Genomic DNA, 19,899 nt, shown 5'->3' with positions numbered 1-19,899 from the left:
TTTGATATAATTGGCGTACAGTGTTTTTCTTTTGTTCTGTACAGTACACTAATATGGCCACATCAAATGCAAAGTATATTCTATAGCTTTAGAAATATTGTTGTAAGCTGACAGACTTCAATTAGATGGGACACAGTGATATTTCAAACTTACTATAATTAGTCAATGAAACCAGAAGAAGGTCCATATTTACTTAGCAGTCTTCTGTCATCCAGTAAGATGTCTACCAGGCTGCAAGGCACCTTAGAGCCCATTTACTTGAATGGTCTGTAAGGCATCTTCCAGCACTTGAAGGTGTCTAAGACTGCCAAGTAAATATAGCCCAATGTACTTCAGAGACAATCACAATCCCTTTTTAAAGTACAGTATATTGACGGGCTAATTCTATATAAACAAATGGCAAAAAACAACTATGCACAGCTGAAAAAAAATTCTTCAGGAGACCACGAATAGAGGGAAATATAAAACAAAAAAAAGCTTTATTTAGTTTATCTTCATACAACAGGACAAAAAAACCTCCTACACGTTTTGTACCCATCGGCGCTTTCTCAAGGAGAGTCTACACGTAACGGAAATGACGTTTATATAAAGCACTCAATTAGCATATATTAAAAACAATCCTTCCAAATTATATAAACAATTTAAAACATACAAAAGAATGTGGTCCTGCATTCAATCTCTATTACAGCAAAGAAATTGTATTATCTTAATAAATAATCATAATAAACCCAATAATACAGAATATACGATATCAAAAAACTTCAATAAATCTTAATCCCCTATAGAAACAGTACTACTTGTGATCTTGGTTCTAGATCAAGGTCAATGTTGTAAAAAGTGCTTAAGATCCCATTCTGTATTTATGTATACAGTTGTAACGTTGTTGTCCCCCTCCCCAATCGCAGATAGGGGCCATTACAGGGTATGTGTGGTGCATACTGTATACCTGCTGGCATCAAGAGGGCTGAGTCGTCCGCGATGACTTTGGGACACAGGAACAGGCTACTGGGGTCCATACCCCAGATAATACTTAGCAGTGCAGTGCCTCCATATGCCGTAGGCTCCAGAGATGTATGGAGATGATCTCCCATGGTAGAACTTGTACTCTCCCCCCAGTTAGATCAAACACCAGGCTGGAGGTATATTGCAAACAGGAACGGTTTATTACTACACACTTTGCATTAACACAATAGCTAATCAGCAGTCTTATGCCGGATACAGACTTTTTAGATCAGCTCTTACTGGAGATGGTCCCTAGTGGAGGCAGAGGTATGGTCCACACTCACTCTTCCCTGAGGGAAGAGCACATGGGTAGGCCCCAATCTCAGGCTCCCAGTCATGTGAGCTTCCTTCCTCAGAGGGAAGGAACAACCTCCAAATTTAGGGCGTTCCTGCCCTTAAATACAGCCAGAAGGCGGGCAACCCGTTGTCAAAGCTACAACAGGATGTACCACCCCCTGCTGTCACTCAAGTGCAGAACCCAAGGTGAATGGAAAAACCCCATGATAACTACTGGCAAGGCCTGCTTATACCAGGACTTACTGCCAGGAGAAGGGCAGATTAGTAGTCAGGGGTGACCCTGCTACACACTAAAAATGCAGTATGCCTCTCTGCAGTGGAGAAGGTAAACCCTATTCCCACCAGGAGAGACATGTTTGATAGAGCAAAATGTAAGATTTTGCAACCCTACTTTGGGACATAAAAAATGTTTAGATATTGGTTAGTTAAGATCTTTGTTTTTAATCAATCTTCTATAATTGGGACCTTGAGAGGTCTAGTTTAAAATCCACATAACGTATAACAACCACATCTCAAGAGATGCACAACATGATCAGTGTTACTAAAAGATAGATAATACAAGATATAATAAGAATGTATTTTACGTTCATCCACTGTGAATTATTTTACCTTTGACATGGAGGAATATATCAGGGGTGTGCAAACTGGGGGGCACACCCCAGGGGGGCAAAACATTTTCTGGGGGCGGCGCAGCGCTTATAGAGGCCCCACACTCTTCCTCAGCAGGGGAGCACGCTCAATGCCTCTGTACGTCCCTTACCTGTCTCAGGTGGCTTATGGCTTCTGTCAAATGACGCAGCGGGGTCACATGACATCATTATGTCAGAAAACAGCAGAGAACAGGTAAGGGGGGAAGGAGTGAGAGCACGGAGGGAGAGCAGGCAGGGCGGTGGGGCGCAGACGGAAACGTTTGTGCACCGCTGCCTTTTACAGTATTTACCACACTTTAGCCATATTGTCAGCTAATTGAATATAGTGTAGTGCAGTGTTCAGGCTGTTTTGGGCCTGAAAAGTCTGAAAAGAGTTCAAACTGCCACATCGGACTGATTAAAATAAGGCCCTCACAGGTTGCACCAAGGGCTGAACATGACTCTGGACTGCCTAAGGGCTATGGGAAGAAAAGCTAAATACCAAACCTGACCCAATTTCTCCACCTAAAGAACGACAAAAGCCTTGCATTTTGGGGGGGAAAGTCCACAGTTTTTGTTGATCAACATCGTTAACATAAATACTAATAAACAGGGGGTGAGGAGCTACCAGGCTAGGTGAACCCGAGCACATATATACCGTACCACCTGATTGCCACCTGCCGACCCAGCCAGAGGCAACATCATCACCTCACTGGATGACCAAACCATAAGAGGGGGAGGAACCATTCAGCTAAACCAAACCAAACCCAGATCCCTTCCCCAGTTCAGATCTTTAACCCTTAGACTGAAATCCAAGCCCACAGCAGCCCTTCCTTGTTGTCTAGACCTGCCAAACTTACCTCTCTTAAAACATGTTGAGGCAGGATGGGCCACCTTGCACTATGCACATTCATGCCTGAACTTGCATCCTGTCCTAAATTTGCATTGGCCCTCATTGTACAACCAGCAGACACCAGCTTTTGCCCCAGTCGACTGCCCGGTGTACATAGAGCTGTCAGCTGCCTGCTGAAAGGGAGATGGCCTTTGAGGGATCATCACTGACAGCCAGAGGACCATGTTCTTACACCCCCATGAAATATGCGTCTGCACCGCCATCCTCTGGCATCTTCCCCACACTTCCTTTAATTCCCTGGCCTTCCTATGCTCTCCCCATATCCTTAACCCCTTACTGAACAAGGGCTAGCCCCTTCTGGCCACAGTCATATGCCCTTTCCGTAAGCTTCAGGGGCTTCTTTAGCACTCCTCATATATAATGCACTAAAGGACTTATTCTCCTAAAGGTAAAGTCAAATCAATATCTCCAGGAATGGTGAACTCAGACATTGCAGAATTTCCAAATTACAAACATATTCGCTACTATTGATATAAACAGAAATGTTGCACACTGTAAAATGAACAAGTACACCTCACGCCACACTGTAGACATTTCTGATTACTCCTCGGTAATGTTTTAAATGTATAACTGGTTTTCGGGAAACATAAAGAAAAACAAGCCTATCCCTCTTAGCAACTGCAATACAGACTAGACCTCACACATGTAATGCACTTTTATATACAGATGCAGTGGCCATTATTTTAACAAATCACGGCGCCGTTTTCATGTGCGCTGCAGTACTCCACGCGGCATAAACGCGGCCAATCGCCCCAGGCACCCACGCTTATCGCGGTCGCTTTGTTGGAATTTCATGGATAGTGTGCAATTAAATGCAATGAAATGAATGAATTGTAAGTGTACAGTACTGTGCTACTGTGCTACTGTGTCAATTTCAGTGTTTAACACTGTTTAACACTAAAATACAATTTTCTGCACTCGTGTCTTAAGGCGGGAAGGGGCGGTAAGGTTGGAAGAAATCACGCGCCATGACATGGGTATTCCGATGAATACACTGTGTGATTTGTTAAAATAATGGCCGCTGCATCTGTATCTTTATTATCTGCCTGGTGTCTTTCTCATACGGTTTATTATTGAATATGCTGGGTTATATATCTTGTACTGTTTGTAGTCTATTACTTTACCTATAAGAACTATTATAAGTTATTAAATGTCGTTTATGCGATTTTTTTAAAAACCTGTGTTTTCGGTGGAGAAAAGTTTATCCACTAATAGTGACAGTTTTTACGTTTACAGGCTGCAACATTGTGTCTGCAATGAATATTTTGGGAAAAATCTGCTAAGCCATAACTAAGGGCAGGTCCATGCTGCCTTCGCCCGAGAGGAGGCGTGCATGTCCGTGACGTCACCCTCGTGATGCGGGTGCGGTTTTCGGACGGTAGACGTGCCATCGGAGGGCGTGTCTTAGGGGCGTATGAGTGACGTCACGGAGCTGGTTCGCCCTCATTGGGCGAACAGCTCACGTGACCTGCCTGTCTCGCCCCTGTTGCTGTCATGCGTGCGCTCGCACGGTCTATGGGTGCAATCAATGCCTTAAGGCGATGTGATTGCGCTGCGCGGTCTGCGGCAGCCTGGACTTAGCCTAAGGCTGAGCTCAGACAGAAGGTGATGCGACGTGCGAGCGCTAACGTGCGCGCACCCGTCCGTCGCAAATTTGGGTTAGGCGGTGAGAGTTTTCAAACTGAAAACTCCACCGACAGCAAAGTGCAGCGTTGTCGCTGCGACATTTTGCCGGCACAACCCAAATTGAAATTTGGGGCTACTGTCGCGTGACACGAGCTGGTTCAGCCAATAAAGACGAACCAGCTCCGTGACGCGTTCGTTACATGCCCCTGCCACGCCCCAAATGTCGCGATCTGCCTCCTGCAGTTTGAGCACAGATCGCTGGGCTGCAGGAGCGAGCGGCGGGGGTGCGAACGCTAGCAAGTAGGCGTAGCGCCCTGTCTGAGCGAGCCCTTAGGATCGGCCGCTCTGTGGTTCGAAAGTCCAACTTTGCTAACTTCATCGTTCGCTCAAATGTCTGAGTGGAATTCCAGGAGAAATGTTTTAATCCAAGCGATATTTGAGCCAAACCCCAGAAAATCACCCTCTAACTTTTTTTTTTTTTTTTTTAAATAAACTAGGCAAACTTTTGTATTGACGAAAGGAAAAATCACAAGCTTAGGTACAAAAGTGGTTGGATTAAAAAAAAAATTAAATCCTGCTTATTTTAATTTTTTTCTCTATTTCCTTACCAATCTATAACCAAAACCAATCGAGTGCCAGCAAAACCAAATTGTGATTCGCTAGGCGCCAATGTGGGGTATCGCACCCAGATTCAGCCATTCAAGTCAATGGAAGTTAACGCATCAGGGTGCTATACCCTGTATCTGCACCTAGTGAATCCTGGCATTAGTGGTTTGGTGGCACAACACCTGTAACAGGAATGCATTACACATACAGGTTGCACACAGGCACACATGCAATTTGAGGATGCATGAGAAAGTGTTTGAAAGCAGTGCTGCAATTGTGTGCTGGTGATGAGCAGCGTATTGTTACTATCCCTTTAAGGAACTTCAGGCTGAGAGCACAGCAAAGTGAATGCAGGAGGTGGAGAGAATGGAAGGGGAGGCAGGGAAAGTGTCTCAAGAGGGAAAATGCAGGGCTTGTCCTTAAACCTGACGTCAGTTCTGTCTTTAATAAAAAGCAAAAGAGAGACAGACAAAAGGACATATGTGCCTTTATGTACCTCTCAGCTAAGGACTGCTTGGTATGACTTCACAGTAGTGATTCTGCACCTAAGAGAATTGAGTCTGGGTTCAATCAATGTATTTGACACTGGCTTCCAGTGATGAGGTGGCTCCTACCTTGGATTCTAGCAGCAAGCAGCATTTGTCAGGTGAGTTGAAGAGGCACACGAATTGCTTTCAGCTTCTGCACTGTCTTAGCATGAACTGCACCACTGGTGTATAATTATAGCATTAGCAGGGGGCTTTGTCAGTAAAGGGGTTAAGTGCAGTATGTGTTGTGTAGTCCTGATCCAGAAACACACAGGGGAAATAGAGTCAAGTGGAGACATTGGTGAACAGAACTAGACTGACTGACCAGGAAAAGGTGGGAAGGAAATTATTTTCTGACTCTCCAAACCAATGCCCTGGGGCAGAAAGAAATGAAGCATTATGTGTGATGTGCTGTATAAAACCTTATTGTACTTGGACATCACAAAACAAATGGGCAAGAGGAATGAGAGTGCACCCCTTATTACAAGCTTCGTGTATGATACAGTAAGTGATGAGTTTCTGGGTCAGAGTCAACACACGTGGCACAGAGCACAGGAAAAGCAAGCAGGGAGGGAGGCGAGGAACAGTGGAAAACAAGTTGTCTTATGTGGCTGGAAAACAGAATAATCAGCATCCACTTTATTGCAAACTAACTGCAGCAATGCTGTCCAGTGGTGCAGTCCCTTGTGTTTTTAGAGGACGCATGTAACATCCACATTGCCCCTAATAACTCCAGTGACACCAGTAAGAGAACATGGATCGTTATCATATCAATTTGGTGCCAAACTAGTCATATACTGGGAAAAAAAGGATTTCAGTTAGAGGATTTTCCTTGGTACATGTGATGCACTTTTGTGTTTTCTTAAGCATTGTCTCAGCTTCGCTTCAGATATTGATTTGTAGACACCTATATATGTGCATGGGAGTAAGAACACAGGAATGTAAGCATGGTAGCAGTATATACTGTAGTCTCTTGTGGGCTAAAGATGAAACCCTTACAGGCTGCTTCCAAATATTACAAATGGTTATGTGTTTACATTGCTTGGTGCTCATTTGGCACAATTCCGGCACAAAATCCGAAAAAGAAACAAAAAGTAACAGAATACATTTGGTAAAATAGTTTTGGCCCCAGTTCTGACTTCAAATGTACACACCTTTATTGTAACACACCTTGTTTGACTTGCTTCAAAACCAAAGCATGGAAGTATGAAGTACAGTATGTCATGGTCCTAACTGTTTTTCACTTAATACTTTCTATCACTGTCACACATCATGGCTTATGAATCAATCTCTGGTGCTGGGTGTTCTGACATTTAATTGACACACTAGGCCAGGCGCGGGACACTCCAGTCCTCAAGGGCCACTGTTGAAGACTGAGACACTTATTGAGCCACCTGTGCTGAAGAAGGTATATCCTGAAAAACTGACCTGTTGTTGGCCCTTGAGGACTGGAATTGCCCACCTCTGCGCTGGTTGGTTTATTCACTAAAATGAAAATGTCTGTTAACAATGGCGATTGAATGATATTGAAGAGACTTCTTTTGGGTCTATGTATGCAGCATTTGCGTCTACACAATTGCCGTATTCTTTGTGTGATGCGCAGTATGTATTGAGAGTATTTATACTGTTGTAGAATGTGGTACATTTTTGTGCTGTAACTGTGCTCCCAAACACCTTAAATGCCATCTTCAAGGTGACTGAGGTAACCAATGCAGAAAACCTTTCAACAAAAGTAACGCAAGCCACACATTTCTTCATACATTTACCTGCACCAACATGCAAATACTGTAACTCTCCTCACGCTTCATAAATCCGAATATATTCACAGACCAACGCAGACATATAAGAAAGTGGTGCAAAGAGGATTAATACATAGAAGGCGCTGCCTGTTGCATAGATATTGCATCCCAATTTGCAGCAAAATAAGCACTAACGTTTGTGGCATGATACAGAGCCTTTGAGTCATTTGAAATGCAGCATAACTCTTTCTTCATTTCAATACATTTAGCTGCATTACTCCTGGTCACAGAAGCATGTAGTTTAGGACATATTTATATGGAGATGTTATGAGAGTACTTGCTTTACAGAAGTGTCATTATTTAAAACACATAATATCATGGCAGATTAATATTTGTGTTTTTTTTTTTGGTATAATTCTTTTTTTTTTTACATCGAAGTAATAAAGCGGAGGTGTCAGTTTATGGGGTTTGGAACTGATATTGGTTTCATGATGAACAAAAAGGTGTCTTTTGCATGACTGTCAGCTGAAGTGCTTGGTAAATATCACCTTGTAAGAAACATTGTAACTATAATAAACACCTGCCTATAAGGTTCTCAGTGCTGTACAACTGCAATGGCAAGAACTGTTATAAAGGTTGTAGAATGCAAGACAGACTTATTGATTGATTATAAAGTGGAGGTGAGAAGCTCAGATCTAAGACTGAAACCAAGAATGTGGGCCTTTGGGAAAAGGATTTTTATCTCTCCATGCCACATGTACAAGCTTTGGGAATGGAATTCACAGAGACAATATCACCTCACTGTATAGGGTGCAGAGAACACCAGAAGAGTTATACAATTGTGTTTTTGTATCTAATATCATGTAAGTTCAGGCCATGGAGAGCGATGCCAGTTGCCTCAGGTATTATTCTTAGTAGTAAATTATTACCTCCAAATCAGATAAAAGAAGTTCAACTCGTCTTACATATCTTTGGAAAGTTTCCAGGAACATAAGTTGCTATGAGCGATATTGAACTGAGTGCAATTCATTAGAGCACAATGCATTACATCGTGATCCTTTCCCACATTACAATGGTTTAAATACACCAGCTGTGAATTTTTTTTCTAATCTTATAATTAATTGATTGATTTCTTAAGTATCTTTCCACATTCCTTCCCAAACTTGTGCTGGACAAGCTGAAGCCAAACAAAGCAAAGAAAAATGAATTATGGGAGAAGGAGTGGCTCAGTGAGTAAAGACACTGACTGGCACTGAGTTTGAACCTAGTTCAATTCCCGGTGTTGGCTCCTTGTGACCTTGGGCAAATCACTTTATCTCCCTGTGCCTTAGGCACCAAAAACATAGATTGTAAGCTCCATGGGGCAGGGATCTGTGCCTGCAAAATGTCTCTGTAAAGCGCCACATAAAACTAGCAGTGCTATACAAGAACATATTATTAATATATTTTATTATTATGCATGAAACATAATAAGCAGAATTCTTCAAGGTTTTTGCAGATAATCGTTATTGGCGATTTGTCTTATTAGCCATGAAATTAAACTCTATGTTTAAAATGTAGCTCGGACCGCTGACCCACATCCAACTAATGGGAAATGCAAATACCACTTGGATGAATGTTTTAAAAATCCCTACTAACCAACATTTACAGTATGGTTAATGTTTGCCCAGTTTTGTTTGCATAGAGTAGTTATGCCTAATGGTTGTGCTGGAATGTAATGTTAATAATCTTGTGTGTTACATAGTTACATAGTAGATGAGGTGGAAAAAAGACCTGTGTCGATCAAGTTCAACCTATGCTACATTTAAATGACAGATACTTATCCTATAATGTAATTTGCAGTATATTTGTTATGTCCTTAATCATGTTACATGAGTGGACCTTTTTGTTTAAAATCAAAACGTTGTTTTAATCTGAATAAGAAATGTACAGAAAGTTCAAGTGTTCATATACAATGTGTAGCAAAATTTTGAATAAATTTCAAAAGAGTTTCACTTAAGTATTGTCTCAGCTTTGCTACAAATATTGATTTGTAGACTCCTACATACTGTATGCTTGGGAGTAAGAGCATTGGAATATAAGCATTGTAGCATTACATACTCTCCTGTTGGTAAAGATTGAACTCTTACAGGATGATTCCAAATAGTAAAAGTGACTATGTATTTACATTACTTGACAAAAAATAACAGCACCTAAAAAGAAAAAAAAATATTTGAACAAATGTGCTAAAATAGTTTTTGCACCAGTTTTGACTTAAAGTGTACACACCTTCATAGTAACAGATCTTATTTGGCTTGCTTCCAAAAACAAAGCATGGAAGTACTGTATGGTGTACTGTAAAGCTATTACTGATATACACTAATCTTACCTCTGTTACACAGTGCACAATGTCAGAAGTAGGGTATATGCTACAATCATTAATGGAACCAAAGTGAACAGGTAGTCCCAACACAAGAGATCTTATCTAAGCAATATTGTGAATGGGAAACTTGAACAATAATTACATATGGTATAACAGTGTAAGTACAGAAAGGCAACTAGCTACTGTACAGTAGACTTATAAGTGTATTAGATGTTAAGAAGAAGAGTCATTTTTTTGGCAGAAAGTTACAGTATGCGAGGTTTGGCTATAATTGATTGAATTATTGCTGAATGGCTTTCTTAGGGCAGTATGTTTTAGTTCAATTATGAAAAATAGGATAAAGCAGTTGGAAGACAGGTAAGGTGCTACACTGAAGAATGCTTTAAGGTGTAACATGATCACAGATAAAAGCTGAGTGAATAGATTTGCAGTGACATGTAAAAAGGTTTAGAGGAGTGTAATTATTTGAACCAAACTTAAAAAGCCTTGAACGTTTAAGGAAATACAGTAATTCATAGGAAACCGGTAAAAAATAATAATAATTAAGTAAAGAGTATTCTACTGTAGTGTCAGTGCTTATTGAAGAGGAAGGAGCTCAGACGCAAGGAGAACATATTATAGAAGGGTAGTCAGCAAAAAAAATGAAAGGTTAAGTGCATTTGTGATTTTGCTGGTTGTACAGGTTTTTTAGTTTGTCCGATTACAATTGGGCAAAAACCAATGAGTACCTCAACAGCAGCTTATAGTTTTAATTTGGACTAACAGAATATATTTTAAAAAAATCAGCTTTCTGGAGAAATGCTCTCTTCTCTCTTCTTCTTCTGTCAAACAGTGCTGATCTACAGATTGTTTTTCCCATGTAGAAAAGCAAACAGGCAGAGCTGATAAGATCAGGAGAATGGGGGAAGGAATCCATGGACTAGTATAGAGAAAGGCAAATGCTAAGCAACAGGTTGTGATTTTAAAAAGACAGAGTTCTGGGTAATACTGGTGTAAAAAAAAAAAGTATCACCTGCTATTGACCAATTGAAGTACTTACTCATTTTCCAACAGTTTAGTGGAACATAGAAGGATTCTCAGCTATGTTATGTAGAAATAAGCTTCTTACAGTTGAATTCTTGAAAAGTACTTCAGAGGACAAAAGGGAGAAAATATCAATATAATGTGCATGTGGGAAGGGATAAATATATCTTTCCAGGACTGATATACTGTGGTTTCGAGAACTTTGGAAATATGCCAAAAGAAGCTCAGATGTATATATTTTTGAATAGTTATGAATTTATGAGCAACTCAGAAGATTGCGTTCAGATGATGATGATGATGATGATGGAAAAATAAGATATTTGTGAGATAATTGCAAAAAGCTAGAAGCAGAAATCATCCATCCACTCAAGCACTTTTCTGTTGGGAAGACACCAAAAACGGTGGGCTTTTACTATTCGATGTCAACTATTATTTTCCCATGCAATAATGCTACTAAAAGTAATGTAGGATATTTGCTTTATGTTTGTGTAACTCTCCCTGCCCGGCTTCCTAGGGAGATTACATTGGTGTGATGTTTACATGGCTACTCCACATGGTTTACCTTGACTCAGGGTGCAGGAATTCAGGCGGCTGTGCGATGAGGTACTGTAGCAAGGTTGTAAAATAATTTGTGCCAGGAACTTTTATAGCACAACTGTCATTTATTTGTTTCCCCAAATACAGGGACCGTTCATCCATATATTGACACGTTACACTGTATTTTACATCAGACATACATGAAAATTTTTCTTTGATCAGTGCCCTTGCTTAACACTTGAATGAAGGTACATATCTTGTTACATTACTGTAATAAGACCAGGACCCCCTCCTATAGTTGTTGAACCTCTTTCCTCATTATTTCGGTAATACTAGGCCCTTTGGGGATCATAGCGGGTTCTGTATATGTAACCCAATACCTTTAGCTATTATGGATATTTCCACTTCAGACAGAGAGGAATGTGTATGCAGATCCACGGTTAGAGACGTTCCGCTGGCATTCGGGAATCCTCGTTACTGATGCACCTCTGGAACATGCAGTTTCATACTTAGCACTTATATTGGACTCTCTTACTCTTCTCTAGGGATCCTAACTGACAAGGTTACTGTCCCTGTCTAGAACATAACAAAGTAGGAGGGCCTGGTCTATACTATTACATTAAGAACATGGGTGTCTACTCTCCCCGAGGCTCCTCTCCTCATGTCCTCCTGGAACCTAAGCTTCCAGAACCATTTCGGCTCCTTGAATACCCCTGTGTGGCATCTGGATCCCCATAGCAAATCAGGGCGAGCCTAACCAACACTAACACCCCCTTTAGGAGGTGGGTTACATTCGACACACTGGAAATCAATTTGGTTTTAAACTTGCAAAACAGGTAAACAATGCCATGCACAATGCCATACTTTAGTACTATATATTTTGAGACAAGCGCCATATTAACTTAGTGGTGCTAAGCCTATAAGACACCTTACGGTGCCATAAAACAAGTGATGGTGCCATATTATGTCTTATGGCTTAGTACCACTGTCATGGAACAAGAACCACATTTCTGTTTGACCCTTCCCCCCCCATTCCTTTGCAGTTTCTGCCTGTCAGTTTCTCATTTCCATCTGCATGTGTTTTGCTCTGTGCACACACACAGTGCCCGTGTGAAAGACACAGTGTTGCAATCCCTGTCTCTGAATTATGCCTGTGAGTTGCTACAGCAACCTCAGCCTTTCTTTCAGAATGGGTTAGTCTGCCCTCTCCCCCTCTGCCTTGCTTACAGATGGTCTGTTCCCAGGCTATATTGCTACCCAGCATACACTGGGACTTCTTTTTCCACCTCCAACACTGGCCGAGTGAGTACCCCTCCTGTAATTGCTCTAGTGACAGGGCCTTATCCTTTTCACCTGCTTCTAACTACAAATCACTACAATACACCATCCACAAGTGCCTGTATTTACTGCTGCTTTTCCAATAAAGTGAAGGAAATATTAGAGGACTTGGAGTGACTTGGAAAGGGGGCTGAGTTGAACCTACCTGGGCTAATCATATGACACATAACACATGACCCTGGCCTCCAGAATAGTGAAAAGGAAGACCGTGTGTCTTGGAAATATACATACAGGAGCTGCTACTCTAAGACTTTATGCTAACACAGTACAGTCTCTGCACACAGCCTGCAGCAGCCTTTCAGACAGCAAGCAGCTTACACTGCACACAGCCTGCAGCAGCCTTTCAAACAGCAAGCAGCTTACACTGCACTAGCCTGCAACCTCACTCAAGGCAGCAGCACTGCAGTCAGACTGCAATATACACAGAACTTTGATTGCTCTTTTCTGTCTTTGAGCCCACTCTCTGCACAGCTCCATAGTGAAGAGCTACCATCTCACCTATCCCTGCGCATGTCTCCTGGCTGACGCCACCAAGGGCCACGCCACCGGACACCCGCTAGGACACGGTTCAGAGCGACCGGACACCTGTGAGTACAGCTATCCCTATGCTGAACGCTGCAGGACACCGCTCGGCATCATCTGAGACAGTCGCCCATCGCTGACACAGGTAAAAGACCGCACGCCACACGCACTGGCTAAAGGCCTACACACACCTACAGCATGGCAGAACTCAGAGCCTCACCAGATATCACGCAGGAGAGTGACCACTCAGACACAGAGACCGCTGCGCAACTGCAACAGGTGCAGGCAGACGCAAGGCCTAAACGGACAGTCACACTGACACAAAAGGCCCTCGAAAAATATGAAACTGACATTGAAGCGCACCGCGCTAAATTAGAGTTGGCCAGGGAAACAACCACACTTGGGATATGCAATGTCGCCGGCGCTGGTAACTATGTACAACAGCTCGAGCAGGCAATAACTCAATTGAAGATAGATCACTCGCGCTACCATGCACTGTCACAGGCATATTTCACCTATCTAACAAGAACTAACGCGGAAGATAGCCTGCGAGAACGCGACCTGCAAAAGGCGATCGACCTAGAACGTGATGGCATCGTGCAGAACGCCATCACGGACGCTCAAAGCGAGAGAAAAGAGCTCCTCCTGGAGACCGCGTCACATCGCTCTAGCACATCCAGACACTCGTCAAGGTCAGCAAGATCAGCGCAATCTAAGGCGTCCAGCGCAAGCACAAACGCTACCAAGGCGCGAGCCGCCGCAGAGGCCGCACGTGCCAGGGCCGAATATAGTCGGAGAGAGGCAGCCGTAAGAGCAGGAAGAGCGTGCATAGAAGAGGAGGAGCAGACAGCCGCCGCTAATGCCACCGCCTCTACCGCCATTGCTGCCGCCACAGCCGCCGCTAATGCTGCCGCCACTGCTGCCGCCGCAGCCGCCGCTGTTGCCGCCGCCGCTGTTGCCGCCGCCGCTACTGCCGCGGCCACTACGCGTAGGAAAGCCGAGTTTGATGCAGAACTAGAGGCACTTAATCAAGAGAAGGACGACGCCGCCGCCGCTATAGCCCAAGCTGAAGTCCTAGAAGCAGCCGCGAGACAGGACGGTGGGGAGCAACTGTACAGGCGGATAGCCTTAGAGGATCCAGCCCAACGCACTGAAGACTACATAAGGAGCCTCTTCAGTGTAAACACCAGCGCACCATCTCAACACGGAGGGAGTGACTCCACAGACACCGAAGACTTGCTAGGTCCACGAGGAGAAGACGCTGTTCCTTCAGTGGTACATGCTGCCTGGGATAACCACAGCCGCAACAGTGATCCACACGCCAGCGCGCACACAGATGCACCACAACAGGCTCGCAATCCAGGTACACCCACACGGGAGAACACAGCCCATCACACCGACCAGCAGTCAGCACGCGTCCACGCCAAAGAAGAGGCGACCGCACAGACCCTCCCAGCAACTACCTCCGCACGGGACCAAAACGCCGATGCCTCAGGCCTGACAGACATAGCCAAGTACATGATCCGGCATGACCTGGTGCAAACAGGACTCACCAACTTTAACAACCGTCCTGAGAACTACCGGACGTGGAAGTTCACATTCAAGGACGCATTCAACATCCTGGGTTTCTCAGCAAGGGAAGAGCTCAACCTGCTATCCAAATGGCTGGGAAACGAATCCAGGGAGCACACGAGGAGGCTTCGGACGGCAAACGCGAACCACCCCCAAGTAGGTCTTGAGAAAGGCTAGAAGAGTGCTACGGTAGCCCCGAAGCAGTCGAGGATTCGCTCTTCAAAAGAGTCGACAGCTTTCCCAAGATCACAACTAGAGACTACTCAAAGTTACGAGAGCTCTGGGACCTGCTGCAAGAGCTGGAGTTTGCAAGGAAAGACCATTCCTTAACAGGTCTCAACGTCTTGGACTCAGCTCATGGAGTGAGACCCATCTTGGAGAAGCTACCCTACAACCTCCAAGAAAGATGGATTTCACAAGGCTCCAAGTACAAAAGGGAGAAGCAAGTCGCCTTCCCCACATTCTCATTCTTCTTGAGCTTCATCCGCGAAGCGGCAAGGACAAGGAACGATCCCAGTTTCATCTTGGGTGCGCAAACCACACACAGTGCAAGCAGCCCGAGGAATGAGAGACCAGTGCCGAGATACGGTAACACTCAAACACCCATCTCGGTCCACAGGACGGACGTGCCTCCCACGACCCAAACTACTCCCGATCAGTCGGTCACCGGAGACGAGGAACCAAGTGACCCAAATAGGGAATGTCCCATACACAAGAAGCCACACCCACTTAACAAGTACTTTGGGTTCAGGTTGAAGTCCCTAGAGGAACGCAAGAGGTTACTTGGAGAATTCAGAGTTTGCTTCAGGTGCTGCGGTTCCACGACTCACCTAGCCAGAGACTGTAAAGAAGAAATCAAATGTACAGTGTGCAAAAGTGACAAGCACGTAACATCTTTACATCCAGAGTCGCTGACACTCCACCAACTCAACAACCCATCCTCCCGTAGCAGAGCATGGCGAGGAGGAAGGAGATCCAACATCCGTCACGTCTCAGCGCACTGAGGTTTGCGGAAAAAGAAAGTGACAAAATGTCCTGCTCCAAAATATACCTTGTCGCAGTGCACCCCCAAGGACAACCTGAGAAGGCTATTCGGATGTATGCAATCCTCGACGACCAAAGCAACAGATCATTGGCGAAGACGGAGTTCTTCAACTTATTCAACTTACAAGACAATGCCTCACCCTATACCCTCAGAACCTGTGCAGGGTCAACTGAGTCAACAGGGAGAAGAGCAAGCGGTTACGTGATACGTTCAGTGGATAACAGAGTGAAGATAGCTCTCCCCACACTCATCGAGTGAGTTGCTACAGCAACCTCAGCCTTTCTGTCAGAATGGGTTAGTCTGCCCTCTCCCCCTCTGCAGTGCTTACAGATGGTCTGTTCCCAGGCTATCGTGCTACCCAGCATACACTGGGACTTCCTTTTCCACCTCCAACACTGGCTGAGTGAGTACCCCTCCTGTAATTGCTCTAGTGACAGGGCCTTATCCTTTTCACCTGCTTCTAACTACAAATCACTACAACACACCATCCACAAGTGCCTGTATTTACTGCTGCTTTTCCAATAAAGTGAAGGAAATATTAGAGGACTTGGAGTGATTTGGGAAGGGGGCTGAGTTTAACCTATCTGGGCTAATCATACTACACATGACCCTGGCCTCCAGAATAACCACCTAGTACAGGGGTGCTCAACTCCAACCCTCACGCCGCCCTCCCCCCCCCCCCACCCAACAGGTCAGGTTTTCAGGATTTTCCAGCTTTCCAGCTTCAGCACAGGTGGCTCAATCAGAGGCTCAGTTGAAGCAGGGACTGATTGAGCCACCTGTGCTGAAGCTGGGATATCCTGAAAACCTGACCTGTTGCGGGGAGGTGGAGGGCTTGAGGACTGGAGTTGAGCACCCTAGACCTTGTAAATAGTATGGCCTTCAGTGAGAAGTTCTTTGTTTTGTACATTTCCTTTTTTTTTTTTAAAAAAACACATTTTATTGAACTTTTCAGTTTTGTATACTTATATAAATGCTTAGTGTCATGTATTAGTAGTACATTTACAATCATGTGTAATGGTGTTTCCCCCCACCCGATGGGAGATTCTGCCATTACAGCGTGTGTGGTGCATGCTACCTGCTGGTTAGCCGGAGGGATGAGTCTTCCGCCAGTGGTTGTGGGGTTTCTGGGGTACATACCCCATGTGGTTCTCTAGCAGTACAGTGCCTCCATCTGCAGCAGGCTCCAGAAGTATGGAGTCGATCTCCTACGGTATAAATACTCCCTCTCCTTCCCCAGTATGATCAGCCACCAGACAGGAGGTATATGAACAGGAACAGTTTTATTGTGTCAGCACTTACAACACGACAGTGGCCTGCCCAATTACAGTCTCTGAGTCGGCTACCCAGCTGTAGGATGGTCCCTGGACAACCACTACAGGTCAAGGGCCCCCACAGCTGTCATTGCTCTTCTCTACCCCTCTAGCAGTGGCAGAGGAAAGGTCCAAACTCACCCTCCCCCAAGGGGAAGAGGAACAGAGAAGGCCCAATGCTTAGGCTCTCAGCTGTGTGACCTGCCTCTCTCAAGTGGGAGAGACACTACTAAATTTGGGCAGCAATCTCCCTTAAGTACAGCCAGGATGAGGGAACCAGGTCCGATCCAGGATTGGATATACTCAGGCCTAGTTCCACCTCCTCCCCCTATCACTCAAGGGTACTGCTAGGAGTGGGGGAAACCCATGATTACTACTGGAAGACATGCTCTTACCTGGCCTTACTGTCAGTGAGGGCAGACTGGTAGCCAGAAACCAGTCCTGGCTACACATGTTTGAAGGAACATCCTTCAATGTTGATTATACATAAATCATAAAACATAAAACATGTAGATTGTCTCTCTGATGCCATCTCTGACTTCCAATACTGATGATATTGACACTCTCCTTTCCCATTTTGTCTGTTGATTAACCCACTAGCCCGTATTAAAGGATAAGACAAAGAAGATTTGCGATCATATGGAAAATGGTCGTTAGCTACATTGTAAATTAAATAGTTTCAGAATTTTAGACCCAAATGGATTGCTAGTGTTTCAAATATAAAGCAAATATTCTAAATTAGAATTCAAACGACAAACCTACAATTTACAACCCCAGGTGGAGTCATTTTGAGTGAATTGGTAAGGAGAGTGAGCTTCAGGGCCGCCAACAGATTTCCTGGGGCGCAGAGCAAAAATTTCAGTCTAGTATATAACGGAGTTCCCCCCTTAGTTTTTTGGTTTTATACATTTCATTTGTAGTAATCCTAATCTGGTTAATTACTTGGATTTGATATTATAAATAGAGGGCCATAAGTGGTGTTAAACCTTGTCGTGCTGTAAGACACATTATTTAGAGAATGGAACTCATGGAGTCAGACGCTGGAGCACGTTATTAAGTGTTTTTTTACGGAATAGCATCATTTGGGAATTATAGGCCAAGGTGTTTTACAGTGTCGTAAAGTCTCTTATGTCTTAGTACTGTTTAGGAAATATGGCATCTAATACTAGAGTCATATTGAGGTTACACTACAAACAAGGATTCTGGTCATGATACGTATATAAACACACTGAGTGTTACTTTTTATCCATTTTATACAAGGATGTTTCCCCTAGAGCTTTCACCTACTATGTTACATAGCCTATAATACAAAAACTCTAGAATTAGGATTCAAAGTAAAAAATAAATAAAAAATAAACAATACAGGCATACCCCACATTAATGTACGCAATGGGACCGGAGCATGTATGTAAAGCGAAAATGTACTTAAAGTGAAGCACTGCCTTTTCCCCACTTATCGATGCATGTACTGTACTGCAAACGTCATATTCGTGCATAACTGATGTAAATAACGCTTGTGTAACAGGCTCTATAGTCTCCCCGCTTGCGCACACCTTTAGTACAGGTAGGGAGCCGGTATTGCTGTTCAGGTCGTGCTGACTGGCGCATGCGTGAGCTGTCGTTTGCCAATTGAGCGAGATGTACTTACCCGCGAGTGTACTTAAAGTGAGTGTACTTAAACGGGGTATGCCTGTATTGGGTTGTCTCAGGTATAAGATGTTAGGAGTAGTAAGCAATAGCTTACTAGTAATAACGATTTTGAAGGCATACACTAATAATGCTTTCATGCCCTCCGTTGCTAGTAAGAGTTTAATATAAATAGATATGTTGTACTTTCCCTGCACAAGCTAGCAAGAATATATTGCAGCACAGTATATTCCAGTGGTCTTTGGTAGGTAAGATGGCTATATCTGACTATTAGACTAAAGGACAAATATTGAAATCGCATCACCGTATTTTTTCCTCCGCTTATAGTTGAATGTAGATTAGCATATTTTGAACGTGATATTTCTGTTGATATAGGTGAAATCTTATACTTTTGAATTTTTAGTTACAGTTGCAAAAAATGTTAAAAAGGGGAAATCATTTTTTGGGACTTTACTGAATGGGCCCTCTTGTCTGCTCATAATGTATTCCATAGTCTTAGACCAGTGATCGTCATCTGTAGCTGCAAGATATCTTTAGGAAAGTCCAGATGGACCAAGTTTTGAGAATAACCAAAGAATTAGAACACGCAATTTCCGGAAGTGGATCCCAGGGGGGAAGGAAAAGTGTCGCCCTGCTTTATCCTCCCGCACAGGCTTTCGCTCCCGGGATCTGACTGCAAGCTAGGAGCATGCTATCTCCGGACTCCAAACAGCACGGTCGGGAGTAATTGGATGTGATCATATGATTTATATCGACTTTCATTTTAAAGAGACATTGTTTAAGTCTAACCACAGGAGGTGTTATCTTTATAGGGGGCCTGGATCTGCCATTTTTGTGGCATCTTTCAGACATCCCCTCTTGGTGCAATTATTGAGGTTCACCTCCGGTTTGCGAGTATCATTGACTTTTATACATGTAACTTCTTCATGCTTATCCAGAAAGACATTTTTACAATGTTATAACAATATGATTGATACATGTTATATATGAGTGAAGACGTTTGGATACGTCTGTGAACACGAGCACTGGCATTGGAACTTTGGTTCTTTTTTCTGTGGAACACACAATTGACTTGGTTTACATGGGATGGATTTCAATCCTTTAGATATAGCCTGAGTTAGATAATATTTTCATCTCAATTGTTTTCCCTTCTATTGGGGTTACCATTTGTTATTTGCTTTACTGTATTTGCCTCCATAAT

At 43.6% G+C, this 19,899-nt stretch overlaps 1 protein-coding gene across 1 annotated transcript in view; it reads left to right on the top strand.

Moving 5' to 3' along the window:
• Positions 1–5,479: 5,479 nt before the first annotated feature.
• Positions 5,480–19,899, top strand: part of CCN4 (cellular communication network factor 4) — a 77,124-nt gene continuing 62,704 nt past the window's right edge. The window contains exon 1 of the mRNA XM_075581835.1: positions 5,480–5,719. Within this exon, the coding sequence (XP_075437950.1) occupies positions 5,672–5,719 (48 nt within the window). The 5' untranslated portion in view covers positions 5,480–5,671. The remainder of the gene's footprint in view (positions 5,720–19,899) is intronic.

This window comes from Ascaphus truei, chromosome 2 (genome assembly GCF_040206685.1).
Source record: "Ascaphus truei isolate aAscTru1 chromosome 2, aAscTru1.hap1, whole genome shotgun sequence".
NCBI classification, from domain to species: Eukaryota; Metazoa; Chordata; class Amphibia; order Anura; family Ascaphidae; genus Ascaphus; species Ascaphus truei.
This window is presented reverse-complemented; position numbering and strand designations above follow the sequence as displayed.